The following is a 27,538-nucleotide window of genomic DNA, read 5'->3' as shown; positions in this document are numbered from 1 at the left end:
CCACACAGCTGCATAAAATCCCACATCATCTGCTTTGAACTGGAATATATGGCAGTGTGGACTCGGCTAACCCAGTTCAAAGATATTGTGGAATTTTCTGCCTTGATATTCAGGAATATAGGGCTGTGTGGATGGGCCCCCAGTGATTCCGGCCACGAAAAAAGCCTTTGACAACACAAATGAATGTGGATTTTATATGCAGTATAGAAGGGGCTTAAATTGAACTTCAAATCCCACAAATCCCAATACTTGGGAATTGTGGGAGCTGAAGTCCAAAACGCCTGGAGGGAGGGCCGAAGTTTGCCCACTTTGCGGCAGAGAAGGCTATAAAGAACCTTGGAAAAGTACAGCTCCCAGGATTGTCAAAAAGAGTGTCAAAAAATACATTCTGCAGCGCGCGAGGCTCGAACCGGGATAAGCGAGGATGAAGGGAAAGCCTTGCGCGCTATTTATGCGCCTGCGCAGAAGGAGCTCTGCGGCCGGTGGCGTCGTCGTCGTCGGCGGCGTTTCCACTCCTCTTCAAAGGGCCTTGCTTGCTCGCTTGCTTCCGGGCCGGGTGGGCAGGCATGAGGAGCCGGGAGGTGCCATGACGGTGCAGGCCGCCGCCGGGAGCCGCTGCAGGGGCGCGGAGTGAGCTTCGCTGCCTGCTTGGCCGCCGCTCTGGCCCCGTCAGGCCCCTTCTCTCTGCGCTGCGGCGGGCGGAGGCGGCGGCGGAAGGAGGAGCCGCGGCAGGAGAAGCCCCCCATGGAAGGGAACCGCGACGAGGCGGAGAAATGCCTGGGGATCGCCCGAGAGGCCCTGGAGGCCGGGAACCGGGAGCGGGCGCAGCGCTTCCTCAACAAGGCCCAGAGGCTCTACCCGACCCAGGCCGCCAAGGGTACGATTGCTCCCCTTTTCCTGACTCCTCAATGTCCTTTTAATCCAGGCCTGGGCAAACTTGGGCCTTGCGGGTGTTTTGGACTTCAACTCCCACCATTCCTCACAGCCTCAGGCCCTTTCCTTTTCCCCCTCAGCCGCTTAAGCGGCTGGGGGGGAAAAGGAAAGGGCCTGAGGCTGTGAGGAATGGTGGGAGTTGAAGTCCAAAACACCCGCAAGGCCCAAGTTTGCCTATGCTTTTAAAACCCTATCTTCAACTATTGATTTGATTTTACTGCCTTTTGATGTGTCTTTAACTGCCTTTAACGTTGTTGTTTATGTATTTTGACTCTGTCGTGCTCCTCCTCCTGTCTTAAGGGGAGGCGGGTCAAGAAGTTATTATATTATTGTGTTGTCCAAGGCTTTCATGGCCAGAATCACTGGCCTGCTGTGAGTTTGGCCCGCTTCCAGGAGCATACAGCTCGGAAAACTCGCAGCAACCCAGTGATTCTGGCCAGGAAACAACAAATTATTATTATTATTTGGAATGCCTACAGGATTTTTGATAACACAGTTTAGAAAATAATAAATTTGGACAAGAAAGAAAAGCTTGTGGACAACAACAATGCTACTACAGGCAGCCCCCAATTTACGAACAAGATAGGTTCTGTGGATTTGTTCCTAAGTTAAATTTGTAAGTCAGAACAAGTATATTTTTAAGGGCAACTCCAGCCATATACAGTAGAGTCTCACTTATCCAACGTAAACGGGCCAGCAGAACGTTGGATAAGTGAATATGTTGGATAATAAGGGATTAAGGAAAAGCCTATTAAGCATCAAATTAGGTTATGATTTTACAAATTAAGCACCAAAACATCATGTTATACAACAAATTTGACAGAAAAAGTAGTTCAATATGCAGTAATGTTATGTTGTAATTACTGTATTTATGAATTTAGCACCAAAATATCACGATATATTGAAAACATTGACTACAAAAATGGCTTGGATAATCCAGAAGCTTGGATAAGCGAGGCTTGGATAAGTGAGACTCTACTGTATATACTGTATGTACATATTAGCTTTGTATACCATGGGAAAAGGTACATACATATTCGCTTTATATAGCATTGGGAAGAGTACACACACATACATCCCTATGTATAGCATAGGGAAGGGTACACATACATACATATTTGCTTTCTATAGCATAGGGAAGGGTAAATATCCCTGTGGTGTTTGTTTTGCTGTCTGTGTCCCTGTTCAGAAGATTTCACCTCACTGTCGGTCACTGTGATAATTAGATTTTGAAAAAAAATTGTTTGTTGTGGAAACAAGGATTAGTGATAAAGCTTCAGTGGAGGCACCTTTTCCCCATGATAACAATTCTTTCAGGTGTGAATTTACCTTCTGAGGGGTAGATTTCTCTCACTCCTGTTGTCTCACCCCTGTTCTTAACTGAGTTTTGTAAGTTGAAAGTTTGTAACTCTGGGACGGCCTATATCACTATTTGGAGCATTTGGGATTTCATGATAAGGGATATTCAGTTTATGATTAAAGACATTGTGCGAGGGAGAGCCACAGGATGCATGTACTCAAGTGTGTATACCTGCTTCAGGATTGTGTGCATGGAGTAGGTTGGGCCCCATAAGACTTCTCCATGAGAGAAAGGAGAATGTTTCTGTATATAATCGCATCTCTGTCTTTGCCACCTTGTCCTCTCCTTTCACATATCTGGCAAACTCAGAAATTCAGAAGGTTGTGCATGTGGGTGGAGCAAATACATTTCCCAAGGAACTGGCTCTGCTGGTGTGTGCCTTCAAGTCATTCCTGATTTATGGCAACCCTTAGGTGAAACTATCATGGGCGCTTCTGGAGCTGAGAGTCTGCAAAGATCTCCCAATAGGTTTCCATGGATGAGCAGAGATTCGAACCCTAGTCTCCAGAGTGATAGTCCAGAGCTCAAACCATTGCACCATGCTGGCTCTGCTACTTAGTATTGATGCGCATAGGCATAAATTCTACTGCTCACTCAAAATTTTGTGGACTGTAACTAATGACTCACCATTCAATATCTGAGCTAGTGGGTCTTTATTTTGGGTTAACCAACAAGATTCAAACCAAAGCAGTGGTGGTGCTACTACACTGCTGTGCTCACAAGCATTGAGGAATGCTGGGACTTATTGTTCAGCTGCACAATTCTCTCCTCAGATGGAGAAGACATTGAAGATGCATCATATATATTATAATTAAGCAAACAGCGTCACAGTTTATCTGATGGTTGAGTGTTAGATGCAAAAATTGCTTGCCTTATAGTTCAGCCCTGTGAAGTTCAATGGGGAATTACGCCCAGGTGAGTGAGTATAGAGTTGTAGTCTTAACACTACCCAGTTGCAATCTGACATGACTTTTCAAAGAAATATCATTGTTAGCCTCCTGTATCATCAAAATGAGAAGGAAGGGGGATCTGAAAAAGTGGATTTATATCCATGGAAAGCTCCTGCTAAAATAAAACTAGTCTTTTTTCTCTCCCTCCTTTTTATATTATCCATTTGGTTTATGATAGGCACATTTGTGAATGTGCAGACCAAAGTGGTAGCCATAGTAAACTTGGTAGACCCTATGTGTGTGTGTGTGTGCGTGCACACGCACACCTTTAAATTGGTTGCTGATTTATGGCAAACTCATGAATTTCAAAAGGGTCTCCTAATCCAAGAATACTCAAAGCTGGTTTTACCAGTTTTTTTCTCTGAAATGTACCCTAAAGCATCTTGCGTTCATTGGTAGTCTTTAAACCAAGTACTAAACAGGGCCGACCCTACTTAGCTTCCAAGATCAGATGTTGTCTGGTGTCTTTAGGAATGGCAGAGTGAGTGTATAGAGTGTCACGATAAATAACAATCACACTGATTATGCAGTGGTATCCAGAACTGTCTAAGAAAAGTAAGTGGGATTTACTCTTAAGTTGCTACAGATGAGGTTTAATGTAATAGCACTATGTGAGGTTGCACTCATTGATAGGAGTGAGAACTATTATGAGATTTCAAGTCTTTTCAAGAGTCTCTTACATGGTAGGAAGATGTACAAATCCACTCTAAGCATCACTCCTTCTTAGCAAAGAAATACATATATATCATCTGCAGCAATTGTGGAAATTCTGCGGCCTTCTGGATTTTGTTGGACAACTAGCACTCTTCTCCATTTGATATGCAGAACAGGGCTACTAGGAGTTGCAGTTTAGCATGGTCTGGAGAGTGTTGCACAGTTTCCACCAAGATAGAATTTTCAGGAAGGCCTGTTGTAAAGGAGTATGACCTACTTCTGTTAGATATCTGTAATCTCAGATGTGTGACTATCAGCTTTCCTGTTAGTCTTCTATAAATACCATGGTTAAATTGGTTCTTTTTAATATAAAGTGGTTGCCTTCTCAATTAAAAAAAAATCAAACTCTATATAACTATAAAATTGTTTATTAAAATTGCAGTTCTAGATTCTACAAAAAGGAACTCAAATTGATCAGATAGAAAGAAAATAAAAATGTATTAATAAAACTGCAACCATCTTCCTGCATAATACTAAAACTGTTTCCTTGGAAGTAAGCCTTCCTGAATTCAGTGAGACTGTAACCAGGTAAATGTTTTGAGGTATTGTAGCCTTTCTAAGGTCTTACAAGTCATAGCACTGTTGCCTGGCCTATTTTGATTACAAGCCCTCTGAAGAAGGAAAATGTGCCATCAGCAATTTAATGTATACTGTAGCAGATAGCTGGTGGTAGTAAATGCTTTTGCAGAAAGCATTGCAAAATTACATAGCATAAAACAACAATCCTTTGTGAGGCAAAGGCTGCAGTATTTGGGTACATTACATTATTCCTATATAAGAACCAGCAATTTATTGCCCATTTAATTTTAATCGCGGAAACATTTTCCCCTTAAACTCTTTTGAAATTCACGACTTGATATTTCTTGGCCATATTTTACAGCAGGAACATAAGCATATGTTTCAAATAATGAAACATGCCAAGTTAATTGAGACTACATTCAGACTGAGCCCATATGCAGATTTTTTAAATTCACAGAGTGTTGTTCCAAATCATTAAAAGCCTAATAAATGAAGTCACAATTTCATAAGAGAAAGATTTGAATCCTCCAACTTTTTGAAATAACAATCAAATATATATAGCTCTTGTTGCTGTATATAACACTTCATTTTGTTGTATATGTAATGCTTTGTATTGATCACTTATAGTTTGCATCACATGTTTAACAGCTCACATTAGTTACGACTAGCCTTTGCAACATGTCACAAAACTGATATAGAAAAATATGCCAACACTATCCCCTGTATTTAACTGAAAATGAATTCTACTAAATGAAATAGGAGCACCTTTCTTGCAGGTTAGGATATTCTCCTTTATCAAAGAGTAAGCTCCATTGAGAGCCAGCATGGTGTAGTGGTTTTATTGTGAGATTAGGGAGAGCAGGTTTTAAATTCCAACTTTGTCACAAAAACAAGACTGGATGATATTGGGCAAGACATTTTCTCCCAACCTCAGAGGATAGCAGCAGCAAGCCCCTCTGAACAATCTGACCAGGAAATTCTCATTACAGGTTATTCCCTTGTTTCATGTGCCTTGTAGTTCTTTCCAACTTACAGTGACCTTAGGTATACATTTTTGGTACATTTCATTCAAGGGGGGTGCCTTTGCCTTCTTATGAGAGTGTGATTTTCCTGGGGTCACCCTATAGTTTTCCATGGCTGACCAGGGATTTGAACCCTGGTTTCTAGAGTCATAGTTCAGTGTTCAGATTTATTACTACCTTAAGGCAAACTACCCTAGTCTGCCTTAGGGTAGTAATAAATCAGAAATGACACTGAGCCATTGAACTCAGTGTTGGACTTAATTGTGTACATAGCTTTAAGGCAGGCATCTTCAAACTGCTATTTGGGCCTCCAACTCCCAGAATTCCTGACCATTTGAACAAGCTGCCTAGGGCAGTTTGAGGATGCCTTCCTTAATGTAATCTTTGATTTAATCTTTGGCTTGTCCCACCTGTTCACTCAAATTTTGAAAATAAGATGCTGAGAAAACATAGTATTTCTCTACCTTGTTATATATACCAGCAGGAAAAAAATCTTATTTGAGATACTCAAATGATGACTAATGTTTAAAAAATATTCTCTAAATATTAATTTAAATCATAAGCTGCATTATAAAGAAAGTTGATGAACTTACTGTCAGAATCTCTTTCAATCCATCAACTTAATTTAATGAGAGCGATTCTAGGGCTTTGCCTTAGACTTAGGGGAATAAGTATCACTAATATTTTTTTAGTGGACCACATTGGAGAATTTTTTGCCATTTTTAGTGCATGCATGATTGGTTATTTCCATCAGTTCACTATATACCCATGGTGCAAATTTGGAATCCTAGTGCCTGATGCAATTTCAGCAAATATTTTAAAAGGATATTTTTTCTTACCTGCTCTTTCATCCCAGTTGTATATAATCTGCAGTCCCATGTGACCCTAATTTCTCTCTTTGTATCTTAATTTGCTTACCCCAGTAGAAGAGAGGGTTGTTTCTTTCATTGAAACCAGCCATCCCCAATCCCCCAGAAACAGGTTTTAACAGTTAGTTAATGTTATGAAGACCCAGTTCATTCCTTATGTTTCTCAATGTAATCCATTTCAAAATAGTAGGTGTACTAGTCTTGCTCTTGACTCAGCATGACTAATGTCCTCTTTCCCCACACATTTTCCTAGTTATTAAGCAATATTTTTTAGACATACATACCAGTTTTCTATATCATATTTTTATACATTCACAGCATTGCTGTGCAGTATTGGTAAGAGTGACAGTCAGTGAAAATTGTTTAGGAATAATGATGTGCATTGAGTCACCTTTGGGGAGATAAAGTGGGATATCAATGAATATCTTCGTGACCGTGTCGTCCCCTATGAACCCACCCGATCGCTGAGATCTTCCGGTGAGGCCCTTCTCTCACTTCCACCCTCCTCATGCGTTTGGTGGGGATGAGAGAGAGGGCCTTCTCGGCCGTGGCTCCCCAACTCTGGAACTCCCTTCCCAGGGTGATTAGGTTGGCTCCCTCTCTACCTTCCTTCAGGAAACAACTGAAGACTTGGATGTTTCGGCAGGCCTTTGGAGATACAGTCATTAATTAATCCGCCCCAGAGGGTTTTTAATAATCTATCCCGTTTTTATTACGATTTTACCATTTATGTGTTTTAAATGCAATTTTTTATCCTGTATTTTTGTTTTAATTGATATATTGTATTACTGTTTTATCTTTTTATAGTGTGATTTGTATTATGTTGCCTATGTTTTGTTCTATGTTGTTTGGGTCTCTACCCCATGTAAGCCGCCCCGAGTCCCCACGGGGAGATGGTGGCGGGGTATAAATAAAGTTTTTTATTATTTTAATAATAATAATAATAATAATAATAATAATAATAATAATAATGTATGTTAGTAATAATGTATGATGCCTCTACCGAAGTCAGGAGTAGAAATGTAGAATGTCGTGTTATGGCAAGAGAAGGGCACTGTGATCCTAAATATTTTAAATCTCAGATGTGAATCTATCTGATTTAAGTAGAAATGCTCCCAGATTACAACTGTATTTAAAGATTGCATTCATTAACATTTAAATTAATTCAAAGAAGTATTTTTGAACTTTAATATGGGCACATTTTGTTGATTTAGAACTGTTGGGTAGTAATTGTAAGGTTGGAACATCAGTCGTTTGATTTTTTTTAATAATGTCAAATACTTCAAATCTGAAAGGTACCTATATAGTTAGCAGTCTATCTTATTTAGTTGTATTGTGGCATAGACTGTAGGAAGGAAAATATATTCTATTTGTTTTTCTTTTTAAAGATTTCTAAGAACTTAGGGTGTTATTGGATTCTGGGGTGTAAAAGGGCATAGCTTTTCAGTCTCATTTGAAAGATGCTATCTTCACAGACACACATACCTTTGTCTTTTTGTTTCTCTTTCTCACAATGACTGGGAAGAACTGCTTCATTCTGTCTCAGATTTTCTGGGGGAAAGGACATTCTTCTCTTGTACTTTGAGAACTCCAATCTCTTTTTCCCCTTCCTTGAAGCAACGTTTTATCTTTAGAATTATTTTATAGTGGCCTATATTTTATACATTTCTTGTGTCACAAACACCTGTCTTTATGATGCTTCTGTTTTTTTTCTCTGTAGTGTTACTGGAAGCAATTATGAAGAATGGGAGTGCTGCTGGGAGTGGTGCATACTGTCGAAAACCAGCAAATAGCAGTGATCAAAGTAAACCTAATAATGTGAAGGACAGCAGTGCAACTGCTGCAGGTGAAAGTGGGAAGACATACACCAAAGATCAAGTGGAAGGAGTACAAAGGTATGGCTTTATAAACTAGTGGCTTCTTTCCCTACACAATTGGGCTTTATGTATCAGTACTATCTAGAGTCCCATTCAGATTTCACCAGTGTATTTTATTCATTCTATACTTCAGAATATTTGGTTTGTGATGACCTCATGTATTGAATAGATCTTGTAGGAGAGTATTGTTGCATAGGGTTGGAATGTTCTTATGCAAGTGTGGTTAACCCATTTTGCATTTTTGGTTTTGCCATCTTACCACCAATGGCAGCAAGAGCTAGGTGGCTTCAGCTTTAGGAGGTTCTCATGGACTGAGTGGGTAACTGCTATGTTATCAGCCAAAGTCTAATTTGGTTTAGAATAGTTTGAAACACAATAAATGTGATAGCTAAGAAAATTCTGCATGTACAGGCACTGGTTGTGTCAAGTTGTTGAATTCTTGTCTACATGGAAGATGTTTAACTTAATTAGACTGTACATGTCATATAAAGTTAGGGATAAGTGTTTTCTGTTCTAGTTATTCTGTCTTCATGTATGCATTAGCAATTTATTGACCTCATATCTGCTTGTGCAGTAAATATTTCCTTACAATTTAGATTATTCCATCATAATCATGTACAGTGTAGGATAAATAATTAGGGACAGACCTGGTATTGTTCATTCAAAGTATTCCTTTGGAATCCTTTAACAATTAGAGTGAGATAATCAAGCATATAGTGGATTATCATTGTAGAATGTAAGAGGAATAAGATCAGTTATAAACCACATAAAGTAAAATAGGTGGGCATAGGTGGGGATCTCAAGGAAAATAGTGGTCCTAGGATAGGCTCTTCAGTGCTTAAAATCACAGCTGAAAGCCATTTCTGTTGAGAACTTCCTAATATATTATGGGATGGGGAATTGAGTATGGTTTACTGTTCTTGCAGGCCTCCAGGTAAAAAGTTCAAATTTGGGCCACAGTGACATTTGAAGGCTCTGGACAGTGCATCTCCCTGAGGGCCACACACAGGTTGAAGACCACTTAGTTTTCACCTGTCCAAGTGTTTATGGGGTCAAGCATTTAAAAAATTGGTATATATGACCTAGCCACACATTTGTCTAGGAGTATTTTGTTTGAGTGCTGTTTTATCCTGCCTCTCATCAGAAAGGCTTGAGGTATGTGTGGATAAGGTTATTCTTCATTCCTGCCTCCTCCCCATTTACCTTCAAAAAGCTGTTCTTTAAGGTAGAATTGACTGAATGGTTGTGACTGGCATAGGGTCAGCTAGTGAGCACCATGTCTGTGAGCCCACACTTTCTTATTCAAGCACTCTGATCATACCACCACACTGGTTCTCTTTGTTGTCTCCCTTATTCAAGGAAAGAACTTTTTGTGGTCCCAAGTCTTTTCAATTTTACGTCCAGGTTTAGTGTTTATGTTTGACAGTAGAGGGTGCAGCCAGAAATTCTAACCATTTTACATCACTGACCCTCATCCTCTTTCAGTACAGAGATATCAGAGCTGCTTCCACAGTACTTTGAGTGGCTATAAATCTACTGTGAATATCTCTGGGCAGGAGTGTTGAGAGAACATTGCAGAAGTGATCTCTAAGAGATTTGCTGTTATTTTGCTATTAATGAAAGTTGAATAATATGTCCTCTAAGTAGAAATATAAACAGGCTCTTAAATATATTATTTCATTCTATATCCTATACTCAAGAGAATGTACACAAATCTAGATCGTTGCAGCACTTCAACACTCTGTTGCTCAGTAACAGTTTTGCTCAACTGAGAACAACAGTGCAAGATGCAATCACCCTTTACGGATTGCATAATTACTGAGTGATCATGCAAATACAGTAGGAGTAGTTGAGGAGAAGGCTGCTCATTTAGTTAAGCAGTTTAGTAAGATTTTATTTGAAAAAGGTTGCTGAATGTACAGTAGTTTTCTAGTAAAGAACAAATAACAATGGCTGCATAGAAAGGAAATTCAGAACCATGTTCCTATAATGCTATCTCAGGAATACGTGCAATTGTATTCAAATTCCTGTTATGGAATCCAGCTAATTCTGTCTACGAAGAGAAAGTTTCTGTTAGTAAAGTGAGGTGTTATATGACCTTATTTATCCCTTACACTGATCGTCACCTCAGATCTGTTCTGGGGGCCCTCCAGCTCTGGAGCAGGGGAGGTGTGTGTGTGAGTGTGCGTACGGGCGTGCGTGCAAGAGGGGCAGCTCAGATGGGGAGATAGGTGTAATTCATGCCTCATCTTGTACTCATAAAAACCTGTTGGTAGAGGGGATCAATTAGATTCTTCACTTTACATAAGAGTGGTGCTTTTCTTGTTCATAGCTCTTAAATCAAGGAAGAGATTCAGTGCCATCAAGTTCAACCTAACCAAGTTCAAGTTGTTGTCCCAGAAAACTAACTTTGCCAAATTCTGGGTAGAAATCTACTTTCTTCTATGAAGAGGAATAGCACTATGGATCTTTTAGCTTTTCAAGTGCCATAAGGCTCATTGCTCATTTCAGAAGTTTCTGGATTTTTTTAAGCATCTTGTAATCTGCCTTAACTGCCATAAATTGAAGAAATGTGGGATATAAATGAATAAAATAATGTAATGAAGTTATTGTAATTTGTTAACCTTACAAATTGTCAATCATGCTTTCTAAATATTACAAAAATATAACGATCAAATAATTCCTGATAGATGGCCACCCAGTCTCTTTAAAATACCTTCAAATCCCATTGAGAAATCCCTACACAGTTTCATACATAATTCCCAAGATGCAAACACTACTAACTTTGCCCACTGTCATACTAGAGAGCTTAACATACCCAGTCCCACTGTGAGATGGATGTTTCCCCACATTGGTGTCAGATAACAAATGAAAGCCAGTTGTTCAATGTCTCCAGCAAATACTACTGTATTTAAGTCCAGCTTAGAGGTTACCCACAGATATCTGGTTGCTCGGCGAGTTATTTATTTAAGAAGATGGTTCTTCAATCTGATACAACATGCCTCTTAATAAATTCCAAACAGCAAACTGAGCCAAAAGTTAGTTATTTTTAGTTCCTATTTAATATCCAGTGATTTTGATGAGGAATAAAAAAAATGAGATCATCACTTATGAACATCCATCACTTTTCTGGTCAATCCAGTTGTGCTGTTCTGCTCCAGCACATTTTTCCTCTAGTGTCTGAAACCTCTTTTTATTACTTATATCACTGGTCTGATACCCTCACTTTGCCTTCATGAATAGTAATCTGCAACAGGGCCAAGGATCAAAATGTTGTGCACTCTCATGTTTCAGCCTAACTTTAATTTTGAGCATATATTACTTATTTGGAGAATCCTTAGGTTATATTGTTCGTGTAAGAAATTAAATGACCAGCTAAGACAGGTTTTTATGTATGTGCTTTAAACATTCAGTTATACGTTAAAAAAGGGAAATCGTTTTCTTTATTGCCCCATGCAAATAAATTCCAGTTTTAAATGTGCATGCAGGCATTCTTCAATTAGCAAAGCCCTCACGAAAGAAACTCCTTTTCCACCAAAGTGTTTTTCTTTGGTGTTAGTTTGTAACAGTATGTCAGCAGTAAACAATGCAACAAAGTTTGAGCTCAGAGAGAATATAATTCTAATTTGGTAATTCTACTGCAGACTGTGTGCCTGTCTACCACAGGCCAGGTAAATAGCAGTTACCTTGAAAAACCTTTAGTAATCATGCAAAACAGAAAGAAAAGGGGGGAAAGCCTGTATCACCGGCTATCCCAAAAATATAAATAGTTCTGTAAATTTAACCATCAAAATGGAAATAAGAAGGCTGGTGAAAGTGGGAAAACCATCCCTATATGCATTTTGGAAGAAGCTTTATAGCTATATCCAGAAGGTTTGCAATGTTTAGTTAGGCAACACCTACTAGACCTGATTGTTAGTTTTGGATGAAAAGTCTGCTCTTTTTTAATCATATGTGAATCTATTCTTCTTTTTGTATTATTTCTGCCTCTGGTACCAAATTTTCAATTAAATAAATAATGCATAGGAACACACTACTTTGTTAACTGTAATGTGTCTGTTTTATATAAACCATTACTTAATTGCATCAAGTAGCAAAGTGGTTTTCTAAGAATTCTGCTGAAATCAGAAAATTAGTCTTCATAAACATGCATATCGACTGAAAATGTTTCATGGGCAGTTGTATGATGAGTAAAGTAAGTTGGAAGACAAGTATACATCATAGTATTTTATGTAATAGCAGTATTAGGTGAAACTAATTTCATAGTGAGGGGCCCCCAGTGGTGCAGCGTGTTAAAGCGCTGAGCTGCTTAACTTGCGGACCGAAAGGTCGCAGGTTCAAATCCGGGGAGCAGAGTGAGCACCCACTGTTAGCCCCAGCTTCTGCCAACCTAGCAGTTCGAAAACATGCAAATGTGAGTAGATCAATAGGTACCACTCCGGCGGGAAGGTAACGGCGCTGTATGCAGTCATGCTTGCCACATGACCTTGGAGGTGTATACGGACAACGCCAGCTCTTCGGCTTAGAAATGGAGATGAACACCAACCCCCAGAGTTGGACATGACTGCACTTAATGTCAGGGGAAAACCTAACCTTAATTTCATAGCCTTGGAAACCATAAAAATAACTTTTAATTGTGTTTTGAAGCTTAGTTGTTTTTGGTTTTTCATCTAAGGCGTTGTATTCTAAAAATTACTTCTTGTTCTCCTGCAGTATAAAGAAATGTAAAAATTATTATGAAGTCCTTGGAGTGTCCAAAGATGCCGGTGAAGAAGACTTGAAGAAAGCTTATCGAAAGCTTGCTCTGAAGTTCCACCCAGACAAAAATCATGCACCAGGAGCAACAGAAGCTTTTAAAAGTAATATTTCAAGATTCATTTTTTGTAGTTGAGAGAAAATTCAGGGAAGAAATCTACCCCTCAAAAGGGAAATTAACTCCTGGAAAAGTTATTATGGGGGAAAAATAGAAAGGGAGATGAAATCTTTTGAACAGGGGCACAGACAGCAAAACTAACGCCACTATGTTGTTAACTCTCCTCTATGCTATCCAAAGCTAAAAATGTGTATTGTTGGCTGTAGTTACACTTCAATAGGTACCTGTTCCAACTTACAAACAAACTCAACTTAAGAACAGTGTTACATAAGCTATCTTGTTCATAACTTGGGAACTGCCTGCATTGTAGAAACATGGGCTGATAATCATTTATTGAATTGATTCTGACTATTAACCCACCTTTCTCATAAAGTGGTACCCCAAACAGCAACTGTACTGTTAGCTTACATGGTCAAGAAACAGATAATTTTTCTTTAGATTTGGAAGCCAAAAGTTATTTCTGCTAGCAAGAATATAGAAGTGCCTGTGACTGTGGAGTGTGTTTCCACCAACTGAATAATAATAATAATAATAATAATAATAATAATAATAATAATAATAATAATAAAAACTTTATTTATACCCCGCCACTCAGCATGTTGCCACTCATACTGAAAGTGGAAAGAAAGATGGCAGAGGACTGAGACCCTAGCTTATGTTATTCCACATAACCAAGAGTCCAGTGCAAGTCTTATTCTTAACATTAAATGTTGACTTGCTTTCTCTGGTGTGTGCTACCTAGGCATAGGAAGTATCTATTTGCAGAACATTTTCCCCAAATAAATGAAGTTGGTGCAAATGTTCTGAGCCATCTTTCCTTTGTACTTTTTGGTATGGAATGTGAGATTCAGAAAGAGAAACCAGTGGCAAGTGGGACTGCAGAAATAAGGAGGGTCTCAAATAAAAAGAGAAAATAAGATGCATGTGTCCATAACTGCCTACTCCACCAGTCAATTTGCAAAACAAAAGTTCCTTGCTATTTTTTTAAAACTACTTGCAGGTGGAATGAAGAGTCACAGGACCTTCTGAAGATATTTGGGAAAAATGTATCTCAGAATGAAGGGTGTGGTTTGAAAGGTTTTTGAATGGCTTCAACTGGATTCTAGGAATAAGAAAGCAAGAGAGCCTGTATATTAAAAGCAAATCCCTTTGCTGATTGAAAAGAGAATTTGGAAACAGTATACATCTCTTTCCCTTGCCCAGTAATTTCACTTACAGTCTTCCCTGGAAGCGAGTGGAAGAGGGAAAGTGTTTTCAAGTGCTATTCAGAAATAGAGAACACCATACTTTTTTCCAAAAAATCTTCTGTTTTTTCAGGCAATCACATTTCGCTGCTTTTCTCTTTTCCTGGGCAATCTGTTGCCAAAATCTGGCATAGACAGATTTGTAGGTTTATTCAGGATTGCACATGCTTTATGGGACAATTGACACATTAACGAGAAACCTTTACAGTGTGTTGCTTGTTGATCTTGTTACTATGGGTATACATTCCCAGCTGTTTTCACAGCAAAAGAAAATGGAGGACAAAATGTTATTGTTTTTAACCAATGTAACACATACTAACTCCCATACATATTACTATGAATGTGCATTGGAGTTCAAGCTTTCTAGTTGAGTGTCTCACGACCGAATAAAAGTGCAATTTGCCAATTCATTTGCTATTTCTATAAATGTATAAATGATTTTTATCTCTTTCCCTGCTCTCTGGTGTTCTGCTTTTCAGAGATTGGAAATGCATATGGTGTGTTAAGCAATCCAGAAAAAAGAAAGCAATATGACCTCACAGGTGGTGAAGAACAATGCAGTCATCCTGGCAATGGCAGATTTAACTTCCACAGGGGCTGCGAAGCAGATATCACTCCAGAGGACCTTTTCAATATGTTCTTTGGAGGTGCATTTCCAACAGGTAATTTACCCATTGAAAAAAATATATCAATTTCCTACCATTTAATCTTAAATCTCTCCCTTACCAATTCTACTATAGTATTATTTTTACCACCTAGTCTGCTTAACATTCTATAAACACTGTAGCTATAATTGCTTGCTAATATTGGACGATACTGGGAAGGTTCCCATAGGATGAGAACATAATTCCCATGAGTTACATAATGTGGAACTTAATTGACCCTTCCTAGATCTGAAGAAGAGGTTTGTGAAAGCTTATCTCATCCACCAACTGCTAAGCTCCAGTGAAAGATAAACTCAACAAGACCAAATGTTCTATAGTTTTCTTGAAAGGGCAAAAGGATATTTATCTTGTTTTATATTATATGTTACATTATGATGTTGCTGCCATATGAGTATGGTGAAATCTCTTTTTCTCATTGTATGTGTATTTCAGTATGGGCTTTTGAATATTGCTTCCTTTGTAGGTAGTGTGCATTCCTTTTCCAATGGACGGTCTGGATATAGTCATCATAATCAGCATCGCCACAGTGGACATGAAAGAGAAGAGGAGAGGGGTGATGTATGTTTATCTTCAATGGTGCAATTCTTAACTTTGCTATGATATTCTTACTTGGGCTAAAATTAAAAAGTAGTATGCTGGGAAGCTTGATTAAGTCAGTCAGTGCCTTGATATTAATCTGATACAAAAAGTTAAAATCTTAATATTACGTATGACTTACATATTCAATAATAATGGTAGAATCATATGTATGCTTCGCTATCTTCATGATAGCTTACTCCCAGGAAAGTATGTACCATTTTTGAGAGATGTTTCACATCAGAAATAGGGAACTTCCAGCCTGAAAAGGATCCTTGACATGCCATCCCCCAGATTGGTGCAGGTTAGCAGGGAGTGGAATTGTCCATCTCTGGTCAGAAATAACAAGTTTCAGCCTATGCTTCACTAGGGACCCAATGCTGTTAGGTACAGCCATACTTCGGGCATAATTTGACCTATAGAGGGATAGGAGCCATCTTTCAGCCCTCAGTGTTGGCTAGGTGAATGAGGAGCCGATTACACTTGCTTTTGTTCAACTCTTAAAGGTAAAGAATCCTTGTCTTCTTCCATGTGTGATTGGTTCCCAATAGCATTACAGTGTAAATTAGATTATGTGTCACCATGATGGAATACTTGCCCTTGCTTACTTTTGAAGTACAATGTTTACAGATGTTGCACTTTATAACCTTGAAAAAAGTGTTACCCTAAATTGCGTCAAGCTGATTTCCAATGGATAATGGTAATATCAGCTGCCTTTAACATCAACTTTGCAAACTAGGATATTACTGTAAAGAAGAACAAATAGCTGCTGTTTTATTAATAATGGATTCTTCCATATTGAAATGTCAGTAATATTTAGAAATGACAGTTCTCATTTTGATTTTACTTCCTTGTTGCATAGACATGCTTGACCTTAATCAAAATTAAGATTTATAGAATGCAAAATATTCAAAAATCTTCCAGGCAAAAACAGGATCTAATGATCTACACAAAAAGTCCAAAATAAGCAACAAAACATTGGGGGCCCAGATTATATATTTTTAAAGTATATGATACTCAAAATTACATCAAAACATGCAGAATGCCTGTGCTGTCCATTTTATTTCGTAAATCTTTAGTCCATTTGAGATACATGTTGAGATTTTGAAAGAAAAAAATATTTTCTATTTAGCTAAAATGAATGGAATTTGAAGTTTAGAAAGTAACTTTGGAGAGTGGCAAGGTTGCAATAGTTGCTGAAACTTGAAAATGTGTTGTCCATAACTTGGCCGGTGGCTTATATTTTGGAATATGTGTTAGTTGTTTGTATTTTTTGTGGGGGGAAGGATAACTAAATTGTTCAGTGCATCCATTTAGGAGAGACCAAAATTTGACAGGAAAGGAGATGAAGGATACAGATAGGAAACCAGTCTTGCATTACCAAAAAAAAAAAATTATCATTGATGAAGCATGCTTGGTTAGGTTGCTTGGATTCTTTTGTAAGTTTTCAAGTTATGGTTAGATAGGGGTTTGATTTCAAATTGTTATTAATTAAGGCACAGCAGGGCAACAAGAGAGTTATCTTCCTTTTAACTAAAAAAAAGTAATATTTGTCCAACTGTTTCATTTTCTAGGGTGGATTCTCTATGTTCATTCAGCTAATGCCAATTATTGTGCTGATCCTTGTCTCTTTGCTGAGCCAGCTGATGGTGTCTAATCCTCCTTATTCCTTATATCCAAGATCGTAAGTGACTCCAGTCTTGGGCGGGTTGATCAATCAGTGTTCTATGCCACTTGAGTTATGTCTCTGAACCTTAAGAGTTTCACGATAATTCCCACTTGTTAATGTGCAGTAGTTAATGTGTAATAGTAGTGTTTTGGGTAAATTCTCTGCAAAAAAAAATTGAATTACTAATTCAAGCAAAGATTTAAGGTAAGGCAGTATTTGATTTTTAGAAATTGAAATGTGAGTGGCAATAATGGGGAAATAAATTTTATGTAGTTTTGTTTGGTTTGTTTAAAAATTATTTTCTTTTACTTCTAATAGTTCTTTCTACTAAAGTCTATTAAGATAGCAGTGCTAATGGCTAGTCAGTTTCCAGCTGCATGAAACAGTAGTCTTTCAGAACTCATGATAGCATGGAATTTCCAAGGGTGATGAATAAATGTGGTTATTTCCATTATCAGATAGTTTTCTACCACCAAAGCTTTATTCTGCAAAGTATTCATCCATAAGGTAGTTTGTATTTATCCCTTATTTCAATGAATAACAATAACTTTTCTTTGTTTGACCTTCAGGATATTTAGTATGGGCTCTTGTAATAAACAACAACAGTAAAACCTAGGGAAATTTTTACTTTATTGTAACAAGCTCCGAACAGTAGCAAACCAAGACACGAAGGGAGATAAAAGGGGTATACTGAAAACCAAACACAAAGACTACAGTGAGGAGACTATTAGCTTTTGAGATGGCTTTGGAAGTGGCTCCTGTTATGTTCTTCAGTTTTGTGGTTGTTAACATTGCTGGTGTTTGTTGTTAGTTTCTTCTCAATTTTAAAAAAGTGGTGTAACAGGTAGCTTAGCAATCCCAAAGCTGGTGTGCTCTAAGTGTGTTCAGTTTTATTCACCTCCCGTATAGCATGGAAGTTGCAGTATGACACTTATGGAAGGTACCAGATTGGGACAGCTGGTCCGAAGACGTAGATTTGTGCTTTCGGTGAGAGTTTACTTGGTGTATATGAACCATTTAGATCCAGCTGTTCTCAGTCCAACCTGTCCCAGGATTGTCAAGAGAATAAAAGTGGGCCTATGTATGTTACTGCCTTAAGCTCTTTTGAAGAAAAGTGGGGTAAAATGTATTCACTATACAATGTATATTTTGATGAAACATTTTTCACAAAAATACCAGTGCATCTTTTACCAAAGGAAATTGGCTCTGTGAATTAGTTAATAGTATTTATAGATATCATCAAAGGTATGTGCAAAGAGATCTTGGGGACATTTTCTGAGAGTAACATGTTTGTAAAGAGCTATTTACAGTAACCTTTTATCCATATTGAAGTCATTTTAAAATCTTTTCATTTGTTTTCTGACCTTTGTTTATTGATCACTGAGTTTGCAATAATCACACAGGCCAACAGTCAGTATGGAATCTGTTTACAGGGGTTCGGGGCAGACCATTGAGATGAAGACCGAAAACTTGCGCATTCCCTATTATGTCAACAAAGACTTTAAAAATGAATACAAAGGTCCAAATTTGCAGAAGATAGAAAAGAGTGTGGAAGAGGACTATGTGTCAAACATCCGAAATAACTGTTGGAAAGAAAGACAGCAAAGTAAGTTTGAGCTTTCAGCCTGACATTTAATATTTTTTTCAAATGTTCGCATAATGTTTTACTTTATATAGGAGATGCTGGCAAAGGGAAGATAACTGAAGAAGATTAACCGTTTGTCATGTCAAATTTGAGATTATTCTCACCTCCCTCACCATTCCCATACTCACATGTTATCATATATTACATATAGCAAGAGCTTGCAGAGCCAATAGTAGTGTAATATCTAAGCTTAGGTATGATAGCAGCTGGTGGTCTTAGGCCAACCGGTTTTCTCTTGGTCTCCTCCATTTCCCAAAATGGGGATAATAATACTGGGCTTCCTCATAAGGCTGCTGTAAGAGTCACTTGCAGCATTTTGAATCCGTGATCTCCCCCACCCTCTACCCCACCCCACCCCAAAAAAGGTGGAAGACATATTAGAATTGTTGATGAGAAACTTGTAAGAAAAAATTTCTGTAACCTTAAGACTCAAAACACAAAAAATCATGCAACAGAACAGAAGCAATTGTGATCTGAACACCTGCATTATTTTTTAAATTTTATTTTCAGATGTATTTACAAACACTGATAACACATTTTCCCTGTCAATTAGTATAATGCATACAATCAGCTATCACTGTCATCCAGTCCGTAAATTTAAGCTAGCCTGTTTACATCACATCCAGCCAGATACTGCACACAGATTTTCTATCTCAGTTGTGGGCCAGTTTAGAAGGTATTATTCCATATATTATTTCATGTATACTAAAGCTGTACAGAGGAGCAGATCTGGTCCTGATTGTTATGATTTAAGAATTCAAACTAAAATGTTTTGGCCACATCCATGTCATTCTTGGCTTATTACATCTTATTAGGTAAAAGGCAATCATTTAGGTTCAGAATGTAATAAATCCCTTGGTAAGATATATAGGGCTGCAGCTTCTGTAAAGAAGGTGGGAGTGCAATCAATTCAGGTGACCAGAAACTGATACCACCTTTCCTGAGCAAGACGTTTGGTTGCTAGAACAAGGTCAAGTACCGATTTTTAAAATATCTGTTTTGGAAATTAGACATTATTTTGGATCCAAAACACTTTCTTGAAACTTCAAGATAGCAGGGTTGTTGTATGTTTTCCGGGCTGTATGGCCATGTTCTAGAAGTATTCTCTCCTGATGTTTCGCCCAAATCTATGGCAGGCATCCTCAGAGGTTGTGAATCCCGGCCATGAAAGCCTTCGATAACACTTCAAGATAGACTTTGCAGATAGATAAACAAGGAGACCTAAGGTTATCCTAGATCTTTTCAAAGGCTTTCATTGCCATCAAGCATGTCATACTTTTGGAGAGATGGTGTTAATTAGGGGAGGACAGAACTAACATTTCGTGATTTTATTCATACCAGGACAGCACTCTTCAGAAGATGGTATATGGGTTTTAATTATTTTAATTTAGTGTTGATATAATACAGAAGTATGGTGTTACAGTGCTTAAATCTTTCTCACATTTCATTCTTGTTTTTAAAGAAACAGATTTACTATATGCAGCAAAAGTGTACCGAGATGAACGACTTCGAAGGAAAGCAGAAGCCATTTCTATGGATAATTGCAAAGAACTAGAACGATTGACCAGCCTCTATCGAGGAGGATGAACTATATGTTGGCCTGCACTGAACTGAAGTACACAATATCTATGTGTTTAAAAAGAAAAAAACCCGAGGAAATACTGTTCTGTCATGACAGCTAAAAAAGAGGGATGTAAAACTACTGTGTAGCTGTTTCCAAAAACCTTATCCTGAAGTTCCAATATCATTTAATAGCCTCTTTACTTAGTCTGAAGTATATGAAAAGGTTTGTTTACATCACTGAATTGTTCTTTAAATTTTACTCCCAATGCTTCTGTGAATTCTTCTACAAGGAAGAAGCAGCTCAGATTGGCTAGCTTTACTTGTAGAAATGTAAACATAGTGGTTTTCCTTCTGAAATACTTGCCATGTAAATATGTGTGGGGAAGAACACTAGTGTGTATATAAAATGTTAAAATCTCTAAGGCATATTTAGAGTCATTAAAACTTTTAATCTCATGGATGGAATAAATGATACGACTACATCATTCTTTATTCAGGTATCAAGTGTGTGAAATTGAAAGGAAAAGATAACTTTTTTTGCATAAAGTTCTAACTTGAAGGAACTTAGTATCTTTTTTTCAATGGGTCATGTTGATTTTTAGTTAAAATACTTCATTAAATCAGTTTATTGCCAGAATTCTGGCATTTTCCTCTTGCAGCTTTAACACTTCATATCTAAGCAGTGACTGGAGAAATCTATACCAGGCTATTTCTTGCTAAGTGAAATATAGTCACCCTAAAACCGGAATATACAAACATTCCATTTAGCATGCTGCTCTTCTGGTATGCTAAAAGAAAACCTGGTATAATAAAGACAGTGCTGCTGCTGCGTCTCCCACCCTTTTAACATTTTGAGTTGCAAATTCTTTCAACATGGAAGGCATGGAATTTCCTATTTTGTAAATCTGTAAGCAGCTTTGATATACATTGGTGTTTAAAAATAGCTTTTTGGCAGCCTAGCATTTTTGTTAACCTGTAGCACTGATTTCCCTGGACATCAGACTAATTAAGAAAGTTGTTCCTGAACTTAAGCCTTGTGCCTTTGAACCATTTTGCTGATTCTCAGGTTGTTTTGAATTGCTGCTATTAGTTGTACCTGGAACTTAGATTTGCCCAATCATCCCAAGTAAGAAGTCATGGAGCAAGTGTTTCAGTCCTGATGTGTGCCGAATATAATTTTATAAAGATCGTTGAATAGCAAGAATGTAATGAAGGTGATTAGATTTTGAGGACTTGTATAAGAAGCACGCATGTAGTCACTTTCATTAGTGTAAAAGCAATGTGCAGTTTTGGAGACACTAAAACATGGCAGACCTGGTGTCTGAGAAATGAAGATTTTAGTAAATGTTTGTAAGCTACTGCACATCAAATTCTACTTCCAAATAATTTTTTTTTAATTTTCCATGATTTGCTGTAAAGGGTAGAAACTGTGATTTATCTTAGAAAATAGAACAAGCCTGCAGAATTATTTCAGCTTCTATCAGAATTTTTAATTTGGGTAAGAATATATTACCTTCTTTTTCCGTAGTAAATTTCAGTGTTGTCTGATTCATACAGGTAAGTTTTTAAAAATAGATCAAACATTTCTAAAGAGATCCATTTTCCTTGATTGATAGGACTGCTTAGACACAAAGTTTTTATGTGAAACCAATCTTCTACACATACTTAAGGCTTTTGAATGGCTAACTATCCAGAAGCCTACAGCATAGTTTCAGAGCCACTGTCTAAATTACAACTGTTTTTGTATAAACTTTTTGTAATATATATCTGAAATGTGTTTCAGAGGGGAAAGAATTGCAGAACAGGATGGCTGTGAGTTGCACAAGTAACCTCAGTTAAGTAAAGAATGTTTTAAATGTTTTAAAATAACAGGTTTTTAGTTTGTTTTGTGAATTACAGAGTTTGTTTAATTTGCAAAATTCACTTAAAATTAATTTAAATTTACTTAAAATGTTACATGCAATATCACAAGTAATAGTTACTTTCAACTTGCTTCCTTTCATTTACAGTAGGCACTTGGGGGTCTTTTGAACCCCCAGGATCTTTTTTGCACTTACCCCAATACCCCATAAAGAAAAGGTAGAATACACTAGTATTTTCACTCCTGCAAGCATCCAGGGACTACAGCTTTGCTTGTCCCCCATCTCCCTTTTTGTGTGTGTGTGTCAGGAGCAACTTGAGAAACGGCAAGTGACTCCATCTCCCTGCCCAATTGGAAGTTTTAAAAACTGATGTGGGACTCTCAACCACTTCCAGTTTGATTTGTGTATGTTTTCTCGTTCAGCCACTCACCATGAATTTAGGGACTGAAGTGTTGCTGCTAGACTTCACACATTGCAGAGGCAGAAGAGTCACACATGGACCCTTTTGGCTGTCTAGTTGTATAGAATACATGAATTTATGGTATCTTTCAAAATTGTGGAACTTACTTGGATATGGAATATGTTAATGTGGACAGCATTAATGATTTAAAGATGACCTTTTTATTAGCTCCGAGTAAACATGTACTGTGTTCAGTGTGTTCCCAACAAATATGTTTGTCAATAGTGGGCAATTTTGTTTCCCAGGGACCTGCCACAGGTTGCAACCCCTCAAAATGCTTTTGTTTCTATATGTATGTTCCCCCCTCCCCTGCCACCCCAAAAAGGGCTCTATTCCCCCCCTTTCCCAAGGAATGTAATATTACCAGTCGTGGGGGCTTCCAAGAAAGCAATTTTTTTTCCAAAAGAAAAAAAAATGGAGTGGCTCAAGAAGGCTTTGCTCGCCACCCTTTCCTTACTCCTGATGTATACAGTAAAGAGTTTCACAAGAAGCTTACATCTACAAAGGAGCTTTTACGCATTGGGGTGGGAGTCTTTTAATCTGTAAGAACTTTATTGTTTAAGTTGACTTGAGTAATGAGTTTCCTATGAGACAAGAAAGCCACTTTGTCATTATTAAATAAATGCGGAAGAATCCATTGGTAGTCCACAGTTTAAAAACTTTAATGGTCTTTGATGCAGTTTTGTGGAAACATAACATTTTTATCTCGTATAGTTGATGGAGAAGCCAACTCATTAGACTGAAATGGTTGATGCAGCTCTTCATGTTTAACCTTTTTAAAACCATAATATGTTTTCTCAATAAAATATATTCCAAAAATGTGTGCGCTGTGAGAAAAGACTTCCTAGTTTTTACAAGAAAGGAATTTCCATGTGCAATGTGTATTCCCAAGAACATTAAGATAAACAGAATCATTTCTGCACTTAATACATTGGAAAAAAAATACCAATGCCCTACAGACCAATTATGTTTTCAGAACAATTGCTGCCAAAAGATGACTATCTGATAGTGACTACTAATTTGTTGGGATTTCATAAAACATGTCAGACTCTACAAGCTTAACTTGACAGTGAGTAACATTGGCAATAAGTTATTTTTAAGTAAGTGTGCTTAGAAATTGAACTGTCAGATATGTCTCATGGAAGCTCTTAAACTGGAAGGGGCTTCAGTGTTCGTTTTGGAAGGGCTGATAGGATGAGAGATCTATTTGTGAATCATGCTTTACCAGTTTATAACAGACACCCTGCAAATGAAATTCTATGAAATTAAGACTGGCATCTTAACAAGAAATATGTCATTTAACTGTAGGTTTAATGGTTAGATTTTTAAAAATCTAATTTGTACTTACCTAATGTAATATCAGACTTCTATCAAAATAAAATTATTTTCGGTGTGAATATTTTTTTTTATCTGATTCTCTAGTTCTGTCACATACAGGCACTCGTATATAAAAAGGAGGCAAACTACAGAGACAGTTTATTTACATTAATGTTGTGGTTCATCTTTTTCAACTACACTATGTCTTTGTGAACATTCACAATTTTAATTACAGTTTTCATGGGTTTGATCCACTCTTGCCACTCTACTAATCAAAGGGTCTTCTACTGCTGCAAGGAATGTTGATCCAGTGGAATTTCCTGATAAAGGAAAGTGAGAAAATCAATTTCCCCTTTCATTGTAGCCATTTCTTACAGAGAGTTCTCCAACTTTCTAGAGGGGTTTTTTTTTAGTTTTGTTGTTTTTGGAGAGAAAGGTTAATGAAATGCACTTCCACCTTAAAGAGTATCTCTTTAGCAGAGTCCAGATCTGGATGCTGCCCTTCTGATACTCATAAACAAAAGATTAAACCCCTGTGCCGGCTGAACTGCTGACCTGAAGCAGCAGTTCATATCCGCAAGATGGGGTGAGCTCTCTTCTGTCAGTCCTAGCTTCTCATGTAGGGACATGACATCCTCCCAGCAGGATGGTAACATACCTAGGCGTCCCATGGGCAACGTGCTTGTAGACGGCCGATTCTTTTCATACCAGAAGTGACTTGCAGTATATTTGCTTCTGACACAATAAAAAATGCCAAATGGCCTTAAGAAAAGTAAACCATGCTGCAGTATTCCAGAAAAATAAACTCATGCTCATGCAGTATCACAATTATCAGTAAAATTATGGATATTGAGGAAATGGATTAGTATTGTGTCCTAGAATACCCTGTTTCCCCGAAAATAAGACATCCCCGAAAAATAAGACCTAGTAGACGTTTTGCTGAATTGCTAAATATAAGGCCTCCCCCGAAAGTAAGACCTAGCAAAGTTTTTGTTTGGAAGCATGCCCAGTGCCTGCCAAATAGAACACCAGAGCATGCAGGATTGGTAAATGTACATACCAGTTGTACATGGAAATAATGGTAGTAACAAGAAATTCTTGATAGGATTCGCAGTTTGTCTGGTTATGCTGGTTTGTGATGACAACTACTGTACAGTATATAATAAATGCTCATTTTTTTGTTCAACAATAAATGTGAATTCTTCTTCATGGAAAAATAAGACATCCCCTGAAAATAAGACCTAGCACATCTTTGGGAGCAAAAATTAATATAAGACACTGTCTTATTTTCGGGGAAACACGGTAGGACCAATTCTATAACTATTAACAATACCATACCTACTAGAACAGCATTACACATTGGATGTAACCCTCAGTGTTTCAGGTCTTGTCTGAATCTCTCAATTACTTTTTGACTGTGTTTTTTGTTCCCATCCATTTTTTTATTTGGTGAAAGCTCACAATCCAAGGAAACGTATCTGCTGCTATTGAACCCAACCCTATTTTCATCCTTGTTTTGGTAAATGGACTTTTCATTACATGAGTTGGTACTGGTAATATTGGTATAGGGGTGAATAATTTGCAGCCTTCCATATTATCTTGGACTACAGCTGTCATAATTCCCAATGATCTTACACACTGCATCAAACTAATAGGATTTTTGAGTTCAACATTAAGATAGCTACAGACTCCTCTACCCTAAACCCCTTAAAGGACCAAATTCCATCTGATCTTGGAAACTATGCAAAATCGCCACTTGTTAATATTTGGATAGGAGACTGCTAATGAATAGCAGATGCTGTGAACTATTCTGTAATTATTTATTACAGTCGATGACCAGCAACAGAAAATGTACAAGCATCAGAATAGCATAGAAACGTATACAATTAGATATTAAGAAACACAGTGAAGAACAAGGTTAAAACACAGTATTGAATATGGTAGTTAAAACTGTATAAAACATTTATATGCTAAAATGGCAAAGGTAAATGCTGAAGTAAATATTAAAATCTTCTAAAACTGGCAACATATTGAATACCAGAAGCTGTGAACTATAACAATAATATATTTTTCATTTCTTACCTGGCTCTCCCTGCGGCTCAAGGTGGGTTACCACACAATTAAAAAATATAAACATTGCAAATATTCAACAAATATACATATTTCTATTAAAAAATCACCTTAAAACTGCATTTCTATAAAATACTAGCTATGCCCGGCCATGCGTTGTTGTGGCTTATGGGAATCATTTGTTGGCCAGGTGGAATAGCCTTGCAGCCTCGAAGTCTGCCCATTTTCTTCTTATATGAATCCTTGTTTGGTGAGCTGTTATACAATGGAATAGGCTTGCTGCTTAAGAGGCTGGGTACGTGTGTTCTAGGGTAATGGTTTTTTTGGGCTGCTAGAATTGCAATGAATAGCCTCGCTGCTTCAACGCCTGGCTGCCTTCTACCAAGGTTAATCCTTTGATGGTCTGGTTGAATTGCACTGAATAGCCTTGCAGCTTCAATGCCTGGCTGTGTTATAACTCGGGGAATGCTTGTTTGGCGAGCTGGAGTAGCACCCTCAATCAAAGAACCGCTTTGAAGCCTGGCTACTTCCTTTGTAGGGGAATAATTGTTTGGCCAGCTAGAATTGCACTGATTTTAATATGTTGTAAGCCTCTTTGGGTCCCATGAAGGAAAAAAGCAAAATATAAATTATCATTATTATTATTATCATATAGCTACCTGGCATATCATATGGCCCCCGTGACGAAGTGGGTTAAAGCACTGAGCTGCTGAACTTGCAGACCGAAAAATCCCAGGTTCAAACCCCGGGAGCGGCGGGAGCGGCCGCTGTTAGCTCCAGCCAACCTAGCAGTTCGAAAACATGCCAATGTGAGTAGATCAATAGGTACCGCTCCGGCGGGAAGGTAACGGCACTCCATGCAGTCATGCCAGCCACATGACCTTGGAGGTGTCAACGGACAACGCCGGCTCTTCGGCTTAGAAATTGGAGATGAGCACCAACCCCCAGAGTCTGACATGACTGGACTTAACGTCAGAGGAAACCTTTACCTTACTACCTGGCAGATTATATCTCTCAGTATGAATCTGTCTGGACTCTCCAGTATGGGTGCATCTACACCAGGCATGGGCAAACTTGGGCCCTCCAGGCTGTTAGGAATTGTGGGAGTTGAAGTCCAAAACACCTGGAGGGCCCAGGTTTGCCCATGCCTGAACCAGAGCCTGCGATTCCCAACCTCTAGGCGGCCAACCCTTTCTTGGACTTCATTTCCCAGAAGCCTCGGCCGTCTTCACCAACGATGGAGAATTCTGGGAGCTGAAGTTCAAAACACCTTGGAAGACCCAGGCTTGAAACGATCATGCAACCAACCTCTATAGAGGATCACAAGTCGAGCTGACGCTTGGAAGACAC

General features: G+C 38.0%; 1 protein-coding gene and 1 long non-coding RNA gene across 2 annotated transcripts; one reads left to right on the top strand and one right to left on the bottom strand.

Annotated features, from left to right (window-relative positions):
- Positions 1–469: 469 nt before the first annotated feature.
- On the top strand, positions 470–24,200 carry dnajb14 (DnaJ heat shock protein family (Hsp40) member B14). Its single transcript, XM_003225729.4, has 8 exons — positions 470–877; positions 8,088–8,262; positions 12,958–13,103; positions 14,841–15,023; positions 15,490–15,584; positions 17,177–17,286; positions 18,705–18,877; positions 20,379–24,200. Exons 1-8 carry the CDS (start codon positions 745–747, stop codon positions 20,501–20,503), a joined length of 1,140 nt encoding a protein of 379 aa, XP_003225777.1. The 5' UTR covers positions 470–744; the 3' UTR covers positions 20,504–24,200.
- Positions 23,443–27,506, bottom strand: LOC107983313 (uncharacterized). The gene is made up of 2 exons (XR_010006680.1): positions 24,674–27,506; positions 23,443–24,438 (listed from the first exon to the last, which is right to left on the bottom strand). It is a non-coding gene; the product is annotated as an uncharacterized LOC107983313 (long non-coding RNA).
- Between the last annotated feature and the right edge of the window lie 32 nt (positions 27,507–27,538).

The sequence above is a fragment of the Anolis carolinensis genome, chromosome 5 (genome assembly GCF_035594765.1).
Source record: "Anolis carolinensis isolate JA03-04 chromosome 5, rAnoCar3.1.pri, whole genome shotgun sequence".
Lineage (NCBI taxonomy): Eukaryota > Metazoa > Chordata > Lepidosauria > Squamata > Dactyloidae > Anolis > Anolis carolinensis.
This window is presented reverse-complemented; position numbering and strand designations above follow the sequence as displayed.